The sequence below is a fragment of the Phacochoerus africanus genome, chromosome 3 (genome assembly GCF_016906955.1).
Source record: "Phacochoerus africanus isolate WHEZ1 chromosome 3, ROS_Pafr_v1, whole genome shotgun sequence".
Classification (NCBI taxonomy): Eukaryota; Metazoa; Chordata; class Mammalia; order Artiodactyla; family Suidae; genus Phacochoerus; species Phacochoerus africanus.
Genome location: NC_062546.1, coordinates 132,422,359 through 132,440,778, shown reverse-complemented (window position 1 = coordinate 132,440,778; position 18,420 = coordinate 132,422,359). Strand labels below are relative to the sequence as shown.

The window sequence follows — 18,420 nt, the reverse complement described above, 5'->3', positions numbered from 1 at the left end:
TTTTTGTATTTCTGCTGTATCCGTTGTGATTTCTCCTTTTTCATTTATAATTTTGGTTATTTGGGTTCTTTCTCTCCTCTTTTGAGTGAGTCTGGCCAGGGGTTTGTCAATTTTGTTTACCTTTTCAAAGAACCAGCTCTTGGTTTTATTAATTTTCTCTATTGTTTTTTGAGTCTCTATTTTATTGATTTCTTCTTTGATCTTTATAATTTCCTTCCTTCTGCTGACTTTAGGACTTTTTTGTTCTTCTTTTTCTAATTCATTTAGGTGGAGGGTTAAGTTGTCAATTTGGGATCTTTCTTCTTTTTTGAGAAACACGTGTATTGCTATAAATTTCCCTCTGAGCCCTGCTTTCGCAGCATCCCATAGATTTTGAGCGGTTGTGTCTTCATTATCATTTGTTTCAAGGTAGTTTTTAATTTCCTTCTTGATTTCCTCATTGACCCATCGGTTTTTTAGTAGCATGTTGTTTAGTCTCCATGCAGTAGGTTTTTTCTCTTTCCTTTTCCCATGGTTGATTTCTAATTTCATGGCATTGTGGTCAGAGAAGATACTTGAGATAATTTCTATGCTCCTAAATTTATTGAGATTAGCTTTGTGTCCCAATATGTGGTCGATTCTTGAGAATGTTCCATGAGCATTTGAGAAGAAGGTGTATTCTGATTTTTTTGGATGTAGTGTTCTGAAGATATCAATGAAGTCTAACTTTTCTATTGTTTCCTTTAGGATCTCTGTCGCTTTATTGGTTTTCTGTCTAGAGGATCTGCCCATTGATGTGAGGGGGGTATTAAGGTCTCCTACTATGATTGTATTCTCATCAATATCTCCCTTTATGTCTGTTAATATTTGTTGTATGTATCTGGGTGCTCCTGTATTTGGGGCATATATGTTGACGATAGTAACATCCTCTCCTTGGATGGATCCCTTAATCATTAAGTAGTGTCTTTCTTTGTCTTTCTTTATGTCTTTTGTTTTAAAGTCTATTTTGTCTGATATGAGCATTGCGACTCCTGCTTTTCTGTCATGTCTATTGGCGTGAAATATTTTTCCCCACCCTTTCCCTTTCAATCTATATGTATCTTTTGTCCTAAGGTGAGTTTCTTGTAGGCAGCATATTGAAGGTTTTTGCCTTTTTATCCACTCAGCCACTCTGTGTCTTTTGATTGGGGCATTCAGTCCATTGACATTTAAGGTGATAATTGATAGATGATTATTTATTGCCATTTGAACCTCGTGTTCCAGTTGATTCTATGGTTCTCCATTCTTCCTTTATTTTTTTTTTGTTTTGGTTGGATGGTCTCCTGTTATTATCTGCTTGAGTGTATTTTTTTTTTCATTTTTTGCAAATGCAATATTTGCTTTTGGCTTGTGTTTGCCCTGTTTTTTAAGTATGCTAACCCCTTCCCATAATTGTGTGTTTTAGCCTGATGGTCCTGTAAGTTCAAACACTTCATTACTATATTAAAATTAAGAAGAGAAACGTACAAACAAACAAAAAGGGTTATTTACTTCCTAACATCCCTTGCCCACATTTTATGGTTTTGATGACTCTTTTTTATTTTTTTCTTTTTAATTTTATTTTGTTTGAAGCATGTTCATGATTAAATCTGTATGCTGGCTTATTTGAGTGACTGCTCTCTGATTGCAGTTTCCTCAGTCCTAGTTCTTCCTCTTCTTCTTCTTTTTTTTTTTCTTTTTTCTTCCCTTTCCTTCCTTTCTTTTTGGTTTAGAGAAGCCCTTTCAATATTTCCTTTAACCTGGGTTTTGTGTTGCTCTATTCTTTAAGTTTTTGTTTGTTGGAAAAAATTTTTATTTCCCCTTCTATTTTAAATGATATGCTTGCTGGATAGAGTATTCTGGGTTGCATATTTTTTCCTTTTAGCACTTTAAATATCTCTTGCCATTCCCTCCTGGCCTGTAGTGTTTCTGTAGAGAAATCAGCTGATATTCTTATGGGGGGTTCTCTTGTAGGTAACATTCTGTTTTTCTCTTGCTGCCTTTAGGATCCTCTCTTTATCACTAACTTTTGCCATTTTTATTATGATTTGTCTTGGTGTGGGTCTATTTGGGTTCAGTTTGTTTGGGGCCCTCTGTGCTTCTTGTATCTTGAACCCAGTATCCTTTAGGTTTGGGAAGTTTCCATCGATAATTTCTTCAAATATATTTTCCATCCCCTTATCTTTTTCTACTCCTTCTGGAATTCCTATTATGCGTAGATTGGCCCGCTTTATATTATCCCATAGGTCTCTTATATTGCTTTCCAGTTTTTTGATTCGGTTTTCTGTCTGTTGACCGGATTGAGTGATTTCCATTATTCTATCTTCCATATCACTGATTCGTTCTTCTGCATTATTCATTCTGGTTTTTACTGCCCTTAGTTCAGTTTGCATCTCTGCAAATGAATGCTCTAGTTTTTCTAGGCTCCTCCTTATATTTTCTAGTTCCTTTCTGAGGGTATCTGCATTACTGTTCATATCTTCTCTTAATTCCTTCAGTATTTTCACTATTTCTCTTTTGAACTCCAGGTCTGTCAGACTGCCGAGATCTGTTTCATTGTTGACTGTTTTAGGTGAGTTCTCCTGTTGGTTTGACTGGGGGTGGTTTCTCAGCTTCTTCATCTTGCTTGTTGTTTTCTTTCTCCTGAGGGAGTTGTACTCTCCGTTATCGGGCAGTGTTTGCCTTGTCCCTGCCATGGAATATTTCCTGAGGGCTGGCGTTGTTGGTCAATCTTTTTTGAGGCAGTGTGGCTTTTCTGGAGTGTTGATGGGGCTAACAGTGTTTCTTTGAAGCAAAGGAGGACTTCCTGAGGGCATACAGGACTGGGAGGTCCACACCACGATGGTAGCAGATTTCACTTGGTCATGCAGAGCTTGCTCTGGTGTTTTTAGGCTGTGGGGTTCTTGCAGGGGGTTGGCGGTGTTGGGCAGCTGTTCCTCAGGAGTGCAGCACCCCCTGGGGGCTGGAGCAGATATCTGGGTCACTGAGAACCTAAGAGGCTCTTCCCTAGGGCAGCCCAACTCAGAAGGACGGCCTGCGAATGTGGGCGGATCTTTTCACAGTCTGGCCAAGCTTGTTGCAGCTTTTCTGGGCTGCAGGGGCTCCTCCAGGGGGCTGGTGGTGCTGAGCAGCTATTCCACGGGAGTGGGGCACCCCCTGGGGGCTTGGGCGGGTAGCAGGGCCACTGGAAACCCAAGAGGCTCCTCCCCAGGGCAGCCCGACTCAGAAAGACCGTCTGAGATCTTTTCCCAGCTTGGCCAGGCTTGTTGCAGCTTTTCTGGGCTGCAGGGGCTTCTGCCTGGAGCTGGCAGTCCTATGCAGCTGATCTGCTAGGTCTCAGCACCCCCTGGGGGCTTGGGCGGGTAGCAGGGCCACTGAAAACCCAAGAGGCTCCTCCCCAGGGCAGCCCGACTCAGAAAGACCGTCTGAGATCTTTTCCCGACTTGGCCAGGCTTGTTGCAGCTTTTCTGGGCTGTAGGGGGTCCTGCCTGGAGCTGGCAGTCCTATGCAGCTGATCCTGTAGAGCTTGGCACCCCCTGGGGGCTTGGGCGGGTAGCAGGGCCACTGAAAATCCAAGAGGCTCCTCCCCGGGGCAGCCCGACTCAGAAAAACCGTCCGAGAATTAGGCAGATCTATTCACGGCCTGGCTAGGCTTGTTCTAGCTTTTCTGGGCTGCAGGCCTTTTCTCGGGGGCTGGTGGTGTTTGGTGCTGCTCTGCGGAAGTGTAGCCCCTCCAAAGGGCAAGCAGGCCTGTGCAGGGACAGCCCCTGTGGTGGTAGGCTTCAGGCAATTGTTGAGGCCAGCCCTCCTGGATGGCAGGCAACCCCAGGTCCAGCGAGAGTGTAGGGGGTGGCGGGGGTGGGGGGAGGGGATGCACTGGGAAGCACAGCTTTCAGCTAGCTAGCGGGCCTGTAAGCTTGCTGTGGCATGGGGGGTATTCTATGGGAACCCACCTCTTCTTCTCTCCCCTCCCCAGCATGGGCACAGACCAGGCTCTTCTCCCAGGTTCCCTCTGATGCGGCTTTCCACTTCCCTGCCCCTAGAGTATTGCTCCCTTCCTCTGCAACAGCTTTGTTTTCTAGTCTCCCAGGCAGTCTCTGCCCCATCAAATGGTTTCTAGACCTCCCAAGGAGTTTCCGCTCCGCCCCGCCCACCCAGCCCGTTCTCGGGGACTAACCTCTGGAGCCGAGGTCTCGGTGCCCAGCCCCCATCCAGGCGTCCCCCGTCCCTTTCTCGGGGACTAACCTTGGGAGGCGAGGTCTTGGTGCCCAGCCCCCACCCAGGCATCTCAATTTTTGGTGACTGTGCCCGTGGTTCAGATGGTCCGTTCGGTTCTTGATCGGCTTTTCCGTACTCCAACTTACTGCTACACTCTTCTCTGCATCTGGAGATTCCTCCGGTTCGTTTGATCTTTCCCCCATGTAGGTGACTTTCCAGGGTGCGGGATCCCTTTCTCCTCCACAGTTCCCTTTCGGGAGTGCCCGTCCCGCTTGGATTCACCTTCTCTCACTCTCCTCTTTTCTCCCGTTCTGCCCCGTAATGTCACGAACTTCTTGCCGTTATTGGAGTTTAGGTTCCTCTGCCAGCGATTGGTTGCTGTTCTGTGTGAGTCATTTATTCTGTAGATGTGCTTTTTTTGTTGTGTTTGTGGGAGAGGGCGATCGTGTCCCCCTACTCCTCCACCATCTTGTCCTCTCCCCCAACTATTTCTTTATAAGTCTGTAGAAGTGAATTCACTGGGTGGAAGAGGAAGTATATTTTAAGGCTTCTGAAAGTCATTAATACCGTCCAGAAGGAGTCTAACAAATGCATAACCAGTGTATGGAGGCCCCTTTCCCACAGACATGCAAAAGTGGGAAATTATTATTGAAACTGATTTGAGTGAGTCATATTGTAGGAAAACACCCATTTCCAATATCATTATGAGCCTGTAATGGTTTTTATAGAATATTTTGTGCACCATTAACGAATTACAATTGTTATCTATCATGACTGCTGGGATCCCTAATAAGAGGGTTTGAGTTTACCAAACTTGAATAATGACTAAAGAAATAAAAATATGTCAGAAACTTTTATTTAAATACCATAATTTTATAATGAGATTGGGGAGACTGTTTAGGAAAACAGACATCTATTCATAAAGATGGCAACTTGTTCTGACCAAGGTATTTTTTAATGATGAAAATTGTCAACTGTTTCTTGCTAATCACTGATGAACATTAACTATAGTATAAGGAATTATCCAAGCTACCACAAATGACAAGAAATATCCAAAGGAATTTAGATTTGAACTTATTACGGAATTGTGAGCCAATTTAGTTGTAAAGCTAAACAGACTATTTTTGTACTTTGAAACCCAGGTTATAAATTACACAGTGATTTTTTTATATGTGTTGTTAAAACAATTGCACAGATGGTCTTCAAAATAACTCTCAGATAAGAATAATTAACATTTAAATATTTTAGGTAGATTATTTGAAAGTGTCACTTGGCACTGACCTCAACATAAAAAGTGGAAATTTCTCCATCTTGTCCATTCATCTTCCATTCTGCCTTCTGTCATGATGATACTCATCCTATAATTTAATCAAATTGTGCTATTGAAAGGACTAATGGAATAGATGTTAGGAAGAGATTCTGTGCTTATGCCACAGAAGCTTGGAAGGGCAGAGCCCATGAATGTCATGCTGTTTCTGTTAAGTGGTTTTGACAGCCTCAAAATTATGAAGCACCTTCTCTTTCCTTAAATGGCTGGGTTCTTCCAGATTTCCACTGATGTATTGAAATGTCCATTCACAGAAGGTACTGCAGCCTTGTGATGTGAATGCACTAATCTTTATAACCTAGGTGATTATACAATTGATCATCCAACTGAGATTCTTTTAGGAGTAAAAGAGGCTACCATTAATACTTATTCTAGAACTACAAGCATAAGCCGTGAATTTTCCAGGCAAACTGAGACATACAGTCACCCTATTTATAACTCTTATCTGTTAGGACCTTAGTTTCAGGCAGGGCCTCTGCATCTGACTCAGAATAAATTGGGTTCTGAAGCAGATGAACCATAAGGGAACAATGCTGTCCTTTATATATTAAAAAATTAAATGGCAACATTCGAAAGTTTCACAAAATTAGTCACTTTCACTGAAAGTCTCTGACACCATTTCCCCCCCAAATATTATAACACAAGTAGTACATGTTTATTCTAGAATAATTTAATTCAAGTGCACAAAAAGAAAGAACAAAGAAAATTTTCCTCTAATTCTACAGGTTCGATAACAATATTTTTTCTACATAAGCACACACATATTTGTTTATTTGTTTGTTTATTTTTGACTGCACTCAGGGCATGCAGAAGTTCCTGGGCCGGAAATCAAACCTGCACCACAGCAGTGATCTGAGCCACAGCAGTGCCGACACCAGATCTTTAACCCACTGAGCCACCAAGGAATTCCAGGATGCACATGCTTATACTTAGCATTTTTAACAAAAATGGCACTGAATTAAAACATGAGGAGCTATGGCACAGCGGTTAGGAGCAGGGGCCAAGGGTCCAGCCTGGCGGAAAACCTTGTCCACCCCACCCCAAGCTGAAGAAAAATTTGCAACCTGCTGTTGATCCCTCTGGATACTCCCATCCCTTGTACAATGCTCTCTTCTCAGCCAGATAACTCCCACTGGCTCTCCAACCAGATAGCCGTCTCCTTGCTTGCTTTAGCATACCTCCTTAAATTTGAGGACTTGACTCCTGTCCCCAGTAACACTTAATCTGCTTTCCTCTTCCTTGCCAGATCCTGAAAGAAAACCTCTTCTAAGTTGTTCTATTTTTTAACCATGAAATATTTCAAGAATATTGAAAAGTGGAGTTCCCATTGTGGCACAGCAGAAACAAATCCAACTAGGAATCATGAGGTTGCAGGTTCGATCCCTGGCCTCAGTGGGTTATGGATCCGGCGTTGCCATGAGCTGTGGTGTCTAGGTTGCAGACGTGGCTCAGATCCCGTGTTGCTGTGGCTGTAGTATAAGCCAGCAGCTGTAGCTGCGATTAGACCCCTAGCCTAGGAAACTCCATATGCCATGGGGTGTGGCCCTAAAAAGCGAAAAAATTAAAATAAAAATAAAGAATATTTAAAAGTACAGAAAATCATGTCTGTACACACACATACCCATGATACAGATTTAACAGCATTTCTTCTTATTCCCCTTGCTGGGGGCCTGAGGTGGCCTCAGCATGCTGGAATCACAAACCTCCAGACTGAGGCCGCCAGGCACATGTGACCAAAGAAGGAAGACAGAGGGGCACTTCCCGAGAGTGACTGGGACACTTCCTCCTTCACCCTCCAAAATCCTCAAGTGCATGAGCTCACACAAACCAGATGGTCTCAAATTTATAACCATGCACATTTGGTGGTTGACCTCCACTGAGAGGCAGCATTTCTGGTTGCTTAGATTAAACACTTCAGAGCTGGTGTCAGTGAGTCTGCAGGAGACCACCATGCTCCAGGAATAGGAAAACAAGAAAGAAATGTAACATTGTTTTTTTTTTTAATTTGAAATTCCGTATTTCTCTTATTTCAGAGCACCTGGGTAGTGAAGCAGTGGAAGTGTGGATAGGTCTGAATCAGCTGGATGAAAATGCTGGCTGGCAGTGGTCTGACAGAACGCCACTCAACTATCTGAATTGGAACCCAGGTACCTGCAGCGTTTTGATTACCTTCAACAAGTGGCATCGTCCCACAGCCTAAAATAGCAGTATTTCCCTTGTATACATACAGTATGTTCTTGTGAAAGTGGCTTATAAACATTTTAAAAGTCTGATTGAATTCCTATAAGACATGCTTTTCCAGACAAGAAAATGGAAGCCAAGAAGGTAAGCTCTTTAGTCAGGCTTCAGGATGATATTGACTCAAAGACAAGATTCTACTCAGTCATTTTAAAGATAGCCACAAATTGCAAAATATTTCTCTACCTTAAAACAATAAAATCAGCTGTTGCTATCTTTGGGAAGTCATTTCACTGCCATGCCTGGACTCCAACTGCAAAATCATAAATATAATATAACATCCTACAGGATTTACTACATATGCCAAAGAGAAGGGCTGTCTCCTTGATCCTGAAACTACATTTCGGTATATATTAAACTCACTGCTTTTGCTTCTAGCATTCAGTGCACTTATATTGCATTTTCAGAAATAAATTTTGAGCCATTTGTTGAGTATCACTGTGGAGCATTTAATGCATTTATGCCAAATGCCTGGAGAAGTCGGGACTGTGAGTCCACCTTGCCTTATATATGTAAAAAATATCTAAACCACACTGATCCTGAAGTAGTTGGTAAGTGATTTTAAGTCATTTTTATCAGTTACTTACTTGCCCTTTCAATATATTCAAATTAATCTTCTTTTTTCTAATAATTCATATTTTTTTAAAATTTTTTTGGGGTATAGTTGACTTACAATGTTGTCTTAGCTTCAGGTTTACAGCAAAGTGAATCAGTGAAATATATATACATGTGTGTGTGTATATGTGTGTGTGTGTGTGTGTATATATATATCCATATATATATATATATATATATATATATATATATCCATTCTTTTTTCCCATGTAAGTTTTTTGTTTTTGTTTTTGTTTTGCCTTTTGTCCTTTTTTTTAGGGCCACACCCACCACATATGGAGTTTCCCAGGCTAGGGGTTGAATTGGAGCTGTAGCTACCAGCCTATGCCAGAGCCACAGCAACACCAGATCCAAGCCATGTCTGACCTACACCACAGCTCACGGCAACTCCAGATCCCTAACCCACTGAGCGAGGCCAGGGATGGAACTCACAACCTCATGGTTCCTAGTCAGATTCGTTTCTGGTGTGCCACGACAGGAACTCCCCATATAAGTTTTTATAGAAAATTGAGTAGACCTCCCTGTGCTGTACAGTAGGTGGTCTAGTTATCTGTTTTATAGATAACAGTGTGTATGTGTTAATCCCAATCATAATTTAAATTTAGCTAAGCTAGTTTTTTTGTTTGTTTGTTTTTTGGTTTTGGCTGTGCCTGAGGTATGTGGAATTCCTGGGCCAGGGATTTAACCCTCACCACAGTAGCAACCCAAGCCACTATAGTAACAACACCAGATCCTCAACCCACTGCACCACAAGAGAATTCCAAGGCTAGTTTTCATATGAATAAAAATGTGTAAAGAATGTCTAAAGAACAGAATAACAAATGCATTTAGTTTTTCACTAAAAACTAAAGCAATAACCTAGGTACATAAAACATTTTCTCCCTCTCTTTTTTTTTAAAAAAATGTACATTCATACTCATTCTGCCTTGGAAAAACAAGATATGCTTTCTTTTCTATTCTAGTTGTTTTATTTACCTATAAGTTAAATGTATAAATTAGAAAATAGTTTTATAATTCCTTACTTCACTGATTTCCTATCACATCCTATGTCTCTTGTTAGTAATACACCCTTCTTGAAATAATGACCAAAACTTTTATGTGTACCTAAGACTTAAATACCACCTCAATACAGTGTAGTACCTGAAGCCCAGTTATTTCTATTCTTAAAATTTATTCCCCTTTTTTAGTTTCTCTGGAATTAATGTCTTAACTTGGGAAATAGAGATAAAAACATAACCGTTTTCTAAAAGAATCATTACCTTCATAATTAGAAACAACTCTACATTTAAAATAGTAATCTGAATTATCATTTTAGAATTTCATCCCTTACAATTAAGTTTTTTTAATTGAAGTGTAATTAATTTACAATGTTGTATTAGTTTCAGTTGTATAGCAAAGTGATTCAGTTTATATATATAAATATATATATCCTTTTTCAGAGTCTTTTCCATTATAGATTATTATAAGTTCCTGAATATAGTTCCCTGTGCTTTACAGTAGGTCCTTGTTGTTTATCTATTTTTGGTATTGGGTATCTGTTAATCCCAAACTTCTAACTTATCCTTCCCTGCCCTTCCCCTTTTGATAACCTTAAGTTTATTGTCAATATCTGTGAGTCTATTTCTGTTTGTAAATAAGTTCCTCTGTGTCGTTTTTTATATTCCACTCATAAGTGATATCATATTTGTCTTTCTCTGATTTATTTCACTTAGCATAATAATCTCTAGTCCATCTGTGGTGCTGAAAATGGCATTATTTCATTTTTATGGCTGAGTAATATTCCATTGTGTATGTATGCCACATCTTCTTTATCCATTCATCAGTCGATGGACATTTAGGTTGCTTCTATGTCTTAGCTACTGTGACTAGTGCTGCTATGACCCACTGGGGTGCATATATTTTTTTTGAATTATAGTTTTCATCTTTTCCAGACATATGCCCACCAGTGGAATTGAAGGATCATATGGCAACTCTATTTGTAGTTTTTTAAGGAACTGCCATACTGTTTTCCTTAGTGGCTGCACCAATTTACATTCCTACCCACATTGAAGGAAGGTTTCCTTTCTCCACACCCTCTTACAATTAAGCATTAACTTTTATCTACCTGTAAGTAGCTAAACCTAAGGATATTGTAGAATATGGGAGTAGGGAGAAGCACCTTGTCTTTTTTATGTAGAGATATTTTCATTATATCAAGAATGTGCTGATGTTGCTATTGCTGTTATTGTTCTGTCCCTCCCTCTTTTCCTTCCACTGACCAATTTCTTCTGTCTTCATTTTTTTCTTTCTTATGCCCTCCCCGGCACTGCCTTCTGCCAGCCTTCTTCTATTTTATTTGCTCTCCTGATTAATTGAGGTCAGAGACCAGAAGGAAGGGCAGTTAAGCTATGTTTGTTTGGATTATTTGCTGTTTCAAGTTCAACAAAAACTTTTGTTGGCTAGTCTTATGTCTTCAAACTGTGCTTCCAGGGTCCCAAGATTTCTCTCTTGTCTCCACTTTGCATCAGTCAGAAAATTTCCACTTTTATCTTTTTATCTTAGAGTGAAGCTTAGGTTTCATTTTTTAAAGGTGTTCTGTGACCACGTTTTTAAATTCATTACATCTACTGGGGTAGATCTAAATGTTCTAGCATTCTTCCATTAAGATTTAATCACTGCCAGAGTCCTAGAAGCAATTTGAAAAGAATGTCTTCTTTCCCAAATTAGCAGTGAAGTTGTTTCTAACTAAATTAGTGCTAAAGGGAGGCATTCAGTTGTGGTTAATAAAATAAAAATGCTGTCACCAGGCTGGGGGGCAAGCTCCTCTAGGAGGAAAGATAGAATTGGCATGCACACAACTGTCTTCCCTGCCAGTGTCAAAGCGTCATGGCATTATTTTCCTGTAAGTCAAACCTGGGGTCTATATGAACACAGAAGGACATCAGAGGCACTCAGACAGACCCTCAAGATGAAAGCTATTTGTCATCTCTGCTCCAGAGGAAGTGGCCAGGATTTCAGACTCTTTTCAGAAGAGAATAAATAGCTACCCCACCTGATACTGTAATATAAAATCTTTTAAAATCATTTAAACTGTGTTCCATAATACTCCTTTTTCCATGTAAAAAGATTTTTTAATGGACAGCTAATTTTATATATAGCCCTAACTCTCACTTTGGTTGTATGAACTTTTTTATTTTTCTCTTTTTGCCTTTTCTAGGGCTGCTCCTGCAGCATATGGAGGTTCCCAGGCTAGGGGTCTAATCAGGGCTGTAGCCCCCGGCCTACACCAGAGCTACAGCAACGCCAGATCCGAGCCGCGTCTGCAACCTACACCACAGCTCACGGCAATGCCGGATCCTTAACCCACTGAGCAAGGCCAGGGATCGAACCCGCAACTTCATGGTTCCTAGTCGGATTCATTAACCACTGAGCCACGATGGGAACTCCTGTTTTTCAAATTAAAAAAAAAAGCATATATTAATGGTAATTTATATTGGGGATAATAAGTAATGTTAAAATAATTGTGAAAAATGACACTGTTTTCTGTTGGTTTACAAAGAAAAAGATGCTTGGAAATATTATGCCACCCACTGTGAGCCTGGCTGGAATCCCCACAATCGTAATTGCTATAAACTTCAGAAAGAGAAAAAGACCTGGAATGAGGCTTTGCATTCTTGCCAGTCTGATAACAGTGCATTAATAGACATAGCTTCGTTAGCAGAAGTGGAGTTTCTTGTAACTCTCCTTGGAGATGGTGAGTATCAAGTGTCTTTGGTTTAAGAGGTATGAAATACAATATAGTAACCATCTTTATTAGCAGAGTCAAAAAAAAAATAAGCTGTTTAAAGGTGATTATAGCACATACATTCTGAATTTCCAAATAATATCCAGGAGTGCAAATTGATTAGATTTTTACAAAACACATGTTCAGAAACTTTGTGACATTTCACATATTCCTGATATATTAGAGGCTGTTTTTGTTTTTGTTTTTAAGAGGCAAAGCTCATTTTCTGAAACTTCAAATAAAAAAAACCTGAACCTGTAATTTAGTGTTATGGGCACTAGATAGCAGTAGTGTGCTGTGGCACTAAAGGCACTAAAGGAAATTCCTTACAAAAATGATTGGATTTAAATCATTTAAAGCCAGTGAAAATGGGTCAGCTGTTTGGCATGCTGGTTTTCAAGCTGTGTAACATGTTCAGAGGTTCCAAGATCCTAGGGCTCCACCCAGCAGATTCTAAGTCACATATTAACATAGAATTATGCTGGAAAACATTGACTTAGAATAAATTTTTTTGAATGGAAAAAATCTCCAGCACCTCCTCTGATGGACTTTTCAATGTTAGGTATTACTTTGGAGTGAAAACTAAGCTCCTTCTGTCATTTTTCCTCACCCTTTGCTTTTGGGATTGAAAGACTCCTGTGGCTACCTCCATCTCATAATCGAGGCACTGGGACCTCTCTCAGATACCAAGGATCTTTTTACCCTACCTAGAATGGAGAGCTTTATTTTATTTACTTTTCCAACAACCCCATGGCTCCCATACAATGCTTCGAAGGATTTCTGCTCCTTTTTTTCCCATGGGCAAAGGAGAAGGGAAAAAAAGTAAATTAAACAACAGATTAAACAAGTTAAAAGTTTTTTTTTAAGTGCCCTTTTCTTAATCCAGCAGAACTTTATATTTTCCCTTCTTAGAGCCAGAAGGAAAAACAGACTTTTCAGACCTGTCTTCCACACTGTAGCAAGAAAACTAGAGTCCCAGCGAGCTGATTTGCTTAAGCTGGATAGATTAAGGACGGAAAATTTAAGGTAGTATTCTATACCAAAACTTAAATAAGTTTCATCCCATGAAGAAACAAAGAAGAAATCACATGCAAAGTGGTATATGTTGGTAGTAGCCCCTGTGTGCTATCTCCTTTGCAGATACAAGGATTCTTGTAAGTAATTTACATTTATGTCTTACAGAAAATGCATCAGAAACATGGATTGGTTTGAGCAGCAATAAAATCCCAGTTTCCTTTGAATGGTCTAATGGCTCCTCAGTCACCTTTACTAATTGGCACGCACTTGAGCCCCAAATTTTTCCAAATAGAAACCAGCTGTGTGTTTCGGCAGAGCAATCTGTAAGTTGATTCATTTGTTCAGTGCTTACTTTGCTGAACTTGTATTGAGGGCCATCTATGCCAGGGAATTGGTCCATTTAGAGACCAAGACAGGCACAGTGGCTGTTCCTCAGAGGGCTTCCATGCTAGGTAGTAAGTGTATACAATCAAAAAAAAAATAATGACAATTATGGTTGTGATGATAACTCTGAGGAAATAGGTTCAAGATGGGAGAAACTTGGACTGGGACAGATATTTCAGACAGGACAGTCAAGGAAGCTCTCTGAAGAGATGACATTTAAGCAGGGACTGAAGAAAAAAAAACTCTTGAAGATCAAGAGAACATTCCAGGAAGGTGGCAGCTGCCCAAAGGCAGACCAAGGTATGCCAAGTTTGATAATCGAAAAGGAGACCAGAGTGGTGTGGAGGTATGAATGGTGAGGGAGGTGGTTGAAGATGGGGCAGGAAGAATGTGGAAATGTGAGCCTCACCTGTCCAGAATAGGACCACTAAGGGGCTTCAAGGAGACGAAGGGCATGATCTGATCCCTTTTTCTTTTTTCTTTTTTTTTTTTTGCTTTTTGCTTTTTAGGGGCACACCCACGGCATGAGGAAGTTCCCAGGCTAGGGATCAAATCAGAGCTGCAGCTGCCAGCCACAGCCAAAGCCACAGCCACAGAAACAGCAATGCAGGATCTCAGACCCACTGAGCAAAGCCAGGGATCGAATGTGCACCTTCATCGATCCTAGTCAGTCAGGTTCGTTACCACTGAGCCCCGTCGGGAACTCCCCTGATTCACATTTGAAGAGTAACTATGGCTGCTATATAGACAATAGATTGGAGAGAGAAAAAACAGAAGCAGAAAAACCAGTTTGGAGGCTACTCCTGTGGTTGAATTAGGGAAGTGAATATGGAGAGAAGAAGACAGGGGTTGCCACACAGCAGAAGCAGTCTGACTAGTATCCATGAGGACACAGGTTCAATCCCTGGCCTTGTTCAGTGGATTAAGGATCTGGCGTTGCTGTGACTGTGGTGTAGACTAGCAGCTGCAGCTCTGATTTGACCCCTAGCCTGGGAACTTCCATATGCTGTAGGTATAGCTCTAAAAAGGAAAAAAAAAAAAAAAAAAACGAGAAGAAGACAGATTCAAGGATCCTCTAGCATATAGGAACTGTGGCTAAAGTAGATGTGAAGTGAGAGAGAGGTAGGTTTCTAGCTGAGCACCTGCCATTTTGGTGGATGATGGTGCCATGGACCACCATGGTGAAGATGAGGGGAAGAACAAAGGAGTCTGGAAATCTCTCTGGAAGTTGATGGTTTTGAAGCTCCATCACCTAAGTTAAAAGGATCTCAACACTTTGTGTAATCTCTTTTTTGTTTGTTCATTTGTTTTATTACTCAATGAATTTTATTTCATTTTATAGTTGTGCAATGGTCATCACAACCAAATTTTATAGCATTTCCATCCCAAACCTTCAGTGTGTAACCTCTTTAAGAATTGGGAATCGGAGTTCCCGTCGTGGCGCAGTGGTTAACGAAGCCGACTAGGAACCATGAGGTTGCGGGTTCGGTCCCTGCCCTTGCTCAGTGGGTTAACGATCCGGCGTTGCCGTGAGCTGTGGTGTAGGTTGCAGATGCGGCTCGGATCCTGCATTGCTGTGGCTCTGGCGTAGGCCGGTGGCTGCAGCTCCGATTCAACCCCTAGCCTGGGAACCTCCATATGCCGAGGGAGCGGCCCAAAGAAATAGCAAAAAGACCAAAAAAAAGAAAAAAGAAAAAAAGAATTGGGAATCCAGGAGTTCCTGTCGTGGCTCAGTGGTTAACGAATCTAAGAACCATGAAATTTCGGGTTCGATCCCTAGCCTCGCTCAGTGGGTTAAGGATCCAGTGTTGCCGTGAGCTGTGGTGTAGGTTGCAGATGTGGCTCGGATCCCGAGTTGCTGTGGCTCTGGTGTAGGCCAGAAGCTGCAGCTCTGGGAACCTCCATAGGCCGTAGGTACAGCCCAAGAAAATACAAAAAAAAAAAAAAAAATTGGGAATCCATGGAAAGATCTTGCTCTTTTCTTCACATGAATGGACTCTTACTATCATGCTAACCCTTATGCTCTAGTCTCTCATTTATCTAAAACCTCTGATTATACAGAATTCACTTAATCCCAAGCCATTTGTAAGGTGTATATATATATATATATATATATATATAGAGAGAGAGAGAGAGAGAGAGAGAGAGAGAGAGAGAGAGAGAGAGAGAGAGAGAATAGACCTAAGCTCTTTGATGGCTGCTGAACTCACTGGCTGAGTTTTAGTTATAACGTACCGCACCAGGCCAAGGATCAAACCTGAAATGCCACAGAGATAGGCCAGATCCTTAATCCATTATACCACAGCGGGCACTCCAGTATTTCATTATTAATGAAGGATATGAGAACAGCCTTCAGTAGGACTAGGATTCGACATGAAGGTATATGCCTATTATATAAAGAGGAAATGGAGTAGGGCTTTGGAGAATTCATGATGAAGAAGGACACTTGGGGTTGAACATGAAGTTCAGCTATGATAATGTTATCTAGGGCATTTCCCCAGCACCAGGTTTATACATAGAAGCAGCAAAGCATTCAATTTAATACTAAGAAGTGGTTGAGGAGAGGAAGAAGCAGCATTCTCACTTGGTCAGGGAGATAATTTCATCCAAGTGGTTCTCAAATTGTGCCCCCAGCCCAGCAGCATCAACATCACCTGAACATTTGGTAAAAATGCAAATTCTCAGGTCCCACTTGACCTACTGATGAGACACATGGATCCCAACTGTCTGTGTTTTAGCAACCCCTCCAGGTGATTCTGGTGCCCACAAAAGTTTGACAATCACTACTTATCCCATCTTTAAAAAAAAAAAAAATGAGAGCAGCTTAGTGTAAAGCCAGACCTCTCACTTGTTTGTAGAGAGAGAATCAACCTTTTCTAATGAAAACACAAGGTCCTGACATATTACACCATCCTGAAAGCACATTATTAATCCCACTTATATTCAAGATAATTGATGTTTATTATCAGCATCAATGATGGATTGTATTCATTCATCTTGAAACTTTTTTTTTCTCCTCAGGAGGGAGATTGGAAAGTTAAAAATTGCGAAGAAACACTTTTTTACGTTTGTAAGAAAGCAGGCCATGTCCTTTCTGACACTGAATCAGGCTGTCAAGAGGTAAGAGCTGTGACCATCACAGGGATTCAAAACTATAACGATTTATCCACCATCGATTTAAAGTGAATCTATCTCTCTCCTTCTTGCCTTCACTGCCTCCTCCCTCTCTTTCCCCTCCCTCCCTTCCTTCCCTCTTTCCTTCCCTTCTCCTTTTGTTCTGAGCATGGGCTACTTTTAACAAACAGATAATTATTAGCTAGAGACACAGGAGGATTTACAGCTCTGAGAAGGATTTTTGTCTTACCATCCACTTCCACCCAAGACTAGTTTTCTTTTGAGATAAAAAAATGTAAATGATCCTGTTATACCATCTGTACAAACAGTGCCTGTCATGGGTTGCCCTGCCTCACACATGGTTTTCATTATCTTCCAATGAAGATTGTCAGAGCGAAAGCAAACGCATCCCTTTGAGTAAGAGTGACCTTCTGCACCTGCACCCAGTCTTGCTTTCCTTTTCACCTTTCGTTGTTGTTGTTTTGGCCGCAGAAGTTTCCAGGCCAGGGATCGAACCTGAGCTACAACAGTGATGACACCAGGTCCTTAACCTGCTGAGCCACCAGGGAACTCCCCCCTTCCCTTTTCTTATACTTGAATTTAAAAAATTTTTTTTGTCTTGTTGCCTTTTCTAGGGCCACACCCACGGCATATGGAGGTTCCCAGGCTAGGGGTCTAATCGGAGCCGTAGCTGCCGGCCTACGCCAGAGCCGCAGCAACGCAGGATCCAAGCTGAGTCTGCGACCTACACCACAGCTCATGGCAACATCAGATCCTTAACCCACTGAACAAGGCCAGGGATCAGACCTGCAACCTCATGGTTCCTAGTCAAATTCGTTAACCACTGAGCCACGACGGGAAATCCTACTTGAATATTTGAATAAAATATGATGATGATGAGAAGTGCATGTTTGCAATATATTTACTATTTGGTAAAAGGATAATAAAAATACTTAAGTATTTTAAATAACTTTTTGGTACTTAAAGTACTGTTTTCAGTACTTGAAATAATAAAAAATACTTAATAATTTGTTTAAATCTTAGAGGTAGAAAATACTCTTTTAAACTTCTTAAAATACATTCAATATTCTGCAGTAAGTTACAAAAAATTTACCTGTCAATATCCTTAGCACATGTGTTTCCTCTCTCTCTCACACGCCTCCTACAATTTTTGGATTTAACTATTAGAGATTTTTATGCTGTATGAGTCTCAAAGTTTTCACAAACCTGGTTTTTATGCAATTCTCTTTTAATTATTTTCTCTTCTAATCCAGTTACTTATGTTCCAATTAAATGATGACCCATTTCTCCAAAAACTGCATTTGATTCACTAATCAATGTGTAAGCATATTAACCACTCTTCATACTTTAGCTAAACAATACATGTGCCATGGCTGACATGTGACCAAACATTTGATCTAATGAGTATAGTTCTTGAATTAATTATAGCTGATCTCTGATGATCTAATTTCTATCTTATCAGAAATATTGGGGGAAAAAATCTGTCCTATGTGGCTTTCAAGTCAATTCAATATATTTTATTTGTGTTGAAAGGGTAATTAACTTCTTACACAGAAGAAACAACTGATGTTCTGCTCAGATTTTTGTACACTGCTTTCCTTTTTCTGAACAGCCTTACCAATATTTAAGGATTCTTAGTTCAGAGCCAGTTCTCTAACTTCATGTCAGAATGCCATTAATTCCTTCATGCAGCCAAATGAATATGGTTTTGAAAGTTTTCTTTCTT

The 18,420-nt window shown here is 40.6% G+C and overlaps 1 protein-coding gene across 2 annotated transcripts in view; it reads left to right on the top strand.

Moving 5' to 3' along the window:
- PLA2R1 (phospholipase A2 receptor 1) overlaps window positions 1-18,420 on the top strand; it is a 126,238-nt gene that overhangs the window by 37,879 nt on the left and 69,939 nt on the right. For both annotated transcript variants that reach the window (XM_047772711.1, XM_047772710.1), the window contains exons 5-9: window positions 7,576-7,689; window positions 8,188-8,331; window positions 11,934-12,128; window positions 13,341-13,498; window positions 16,581-16,679. In XM_047772711.1, coding sequence (XP_047628667.1) covers window positions 7,576-7,689; window positions 8,188-8,331; window positions 11,934-12,128; window positions 13,341-13,498; window positions 16,581-16,679 — 710 coding nt within the window. The remainder of the gene's footprint in view (window positions 1-7,575; window positions 7,690-8,187; window positions 8,332-11,933; window positions 12,129-13,340; window positions 13,499-16,580; window positions 16,680-18,420) is intronic.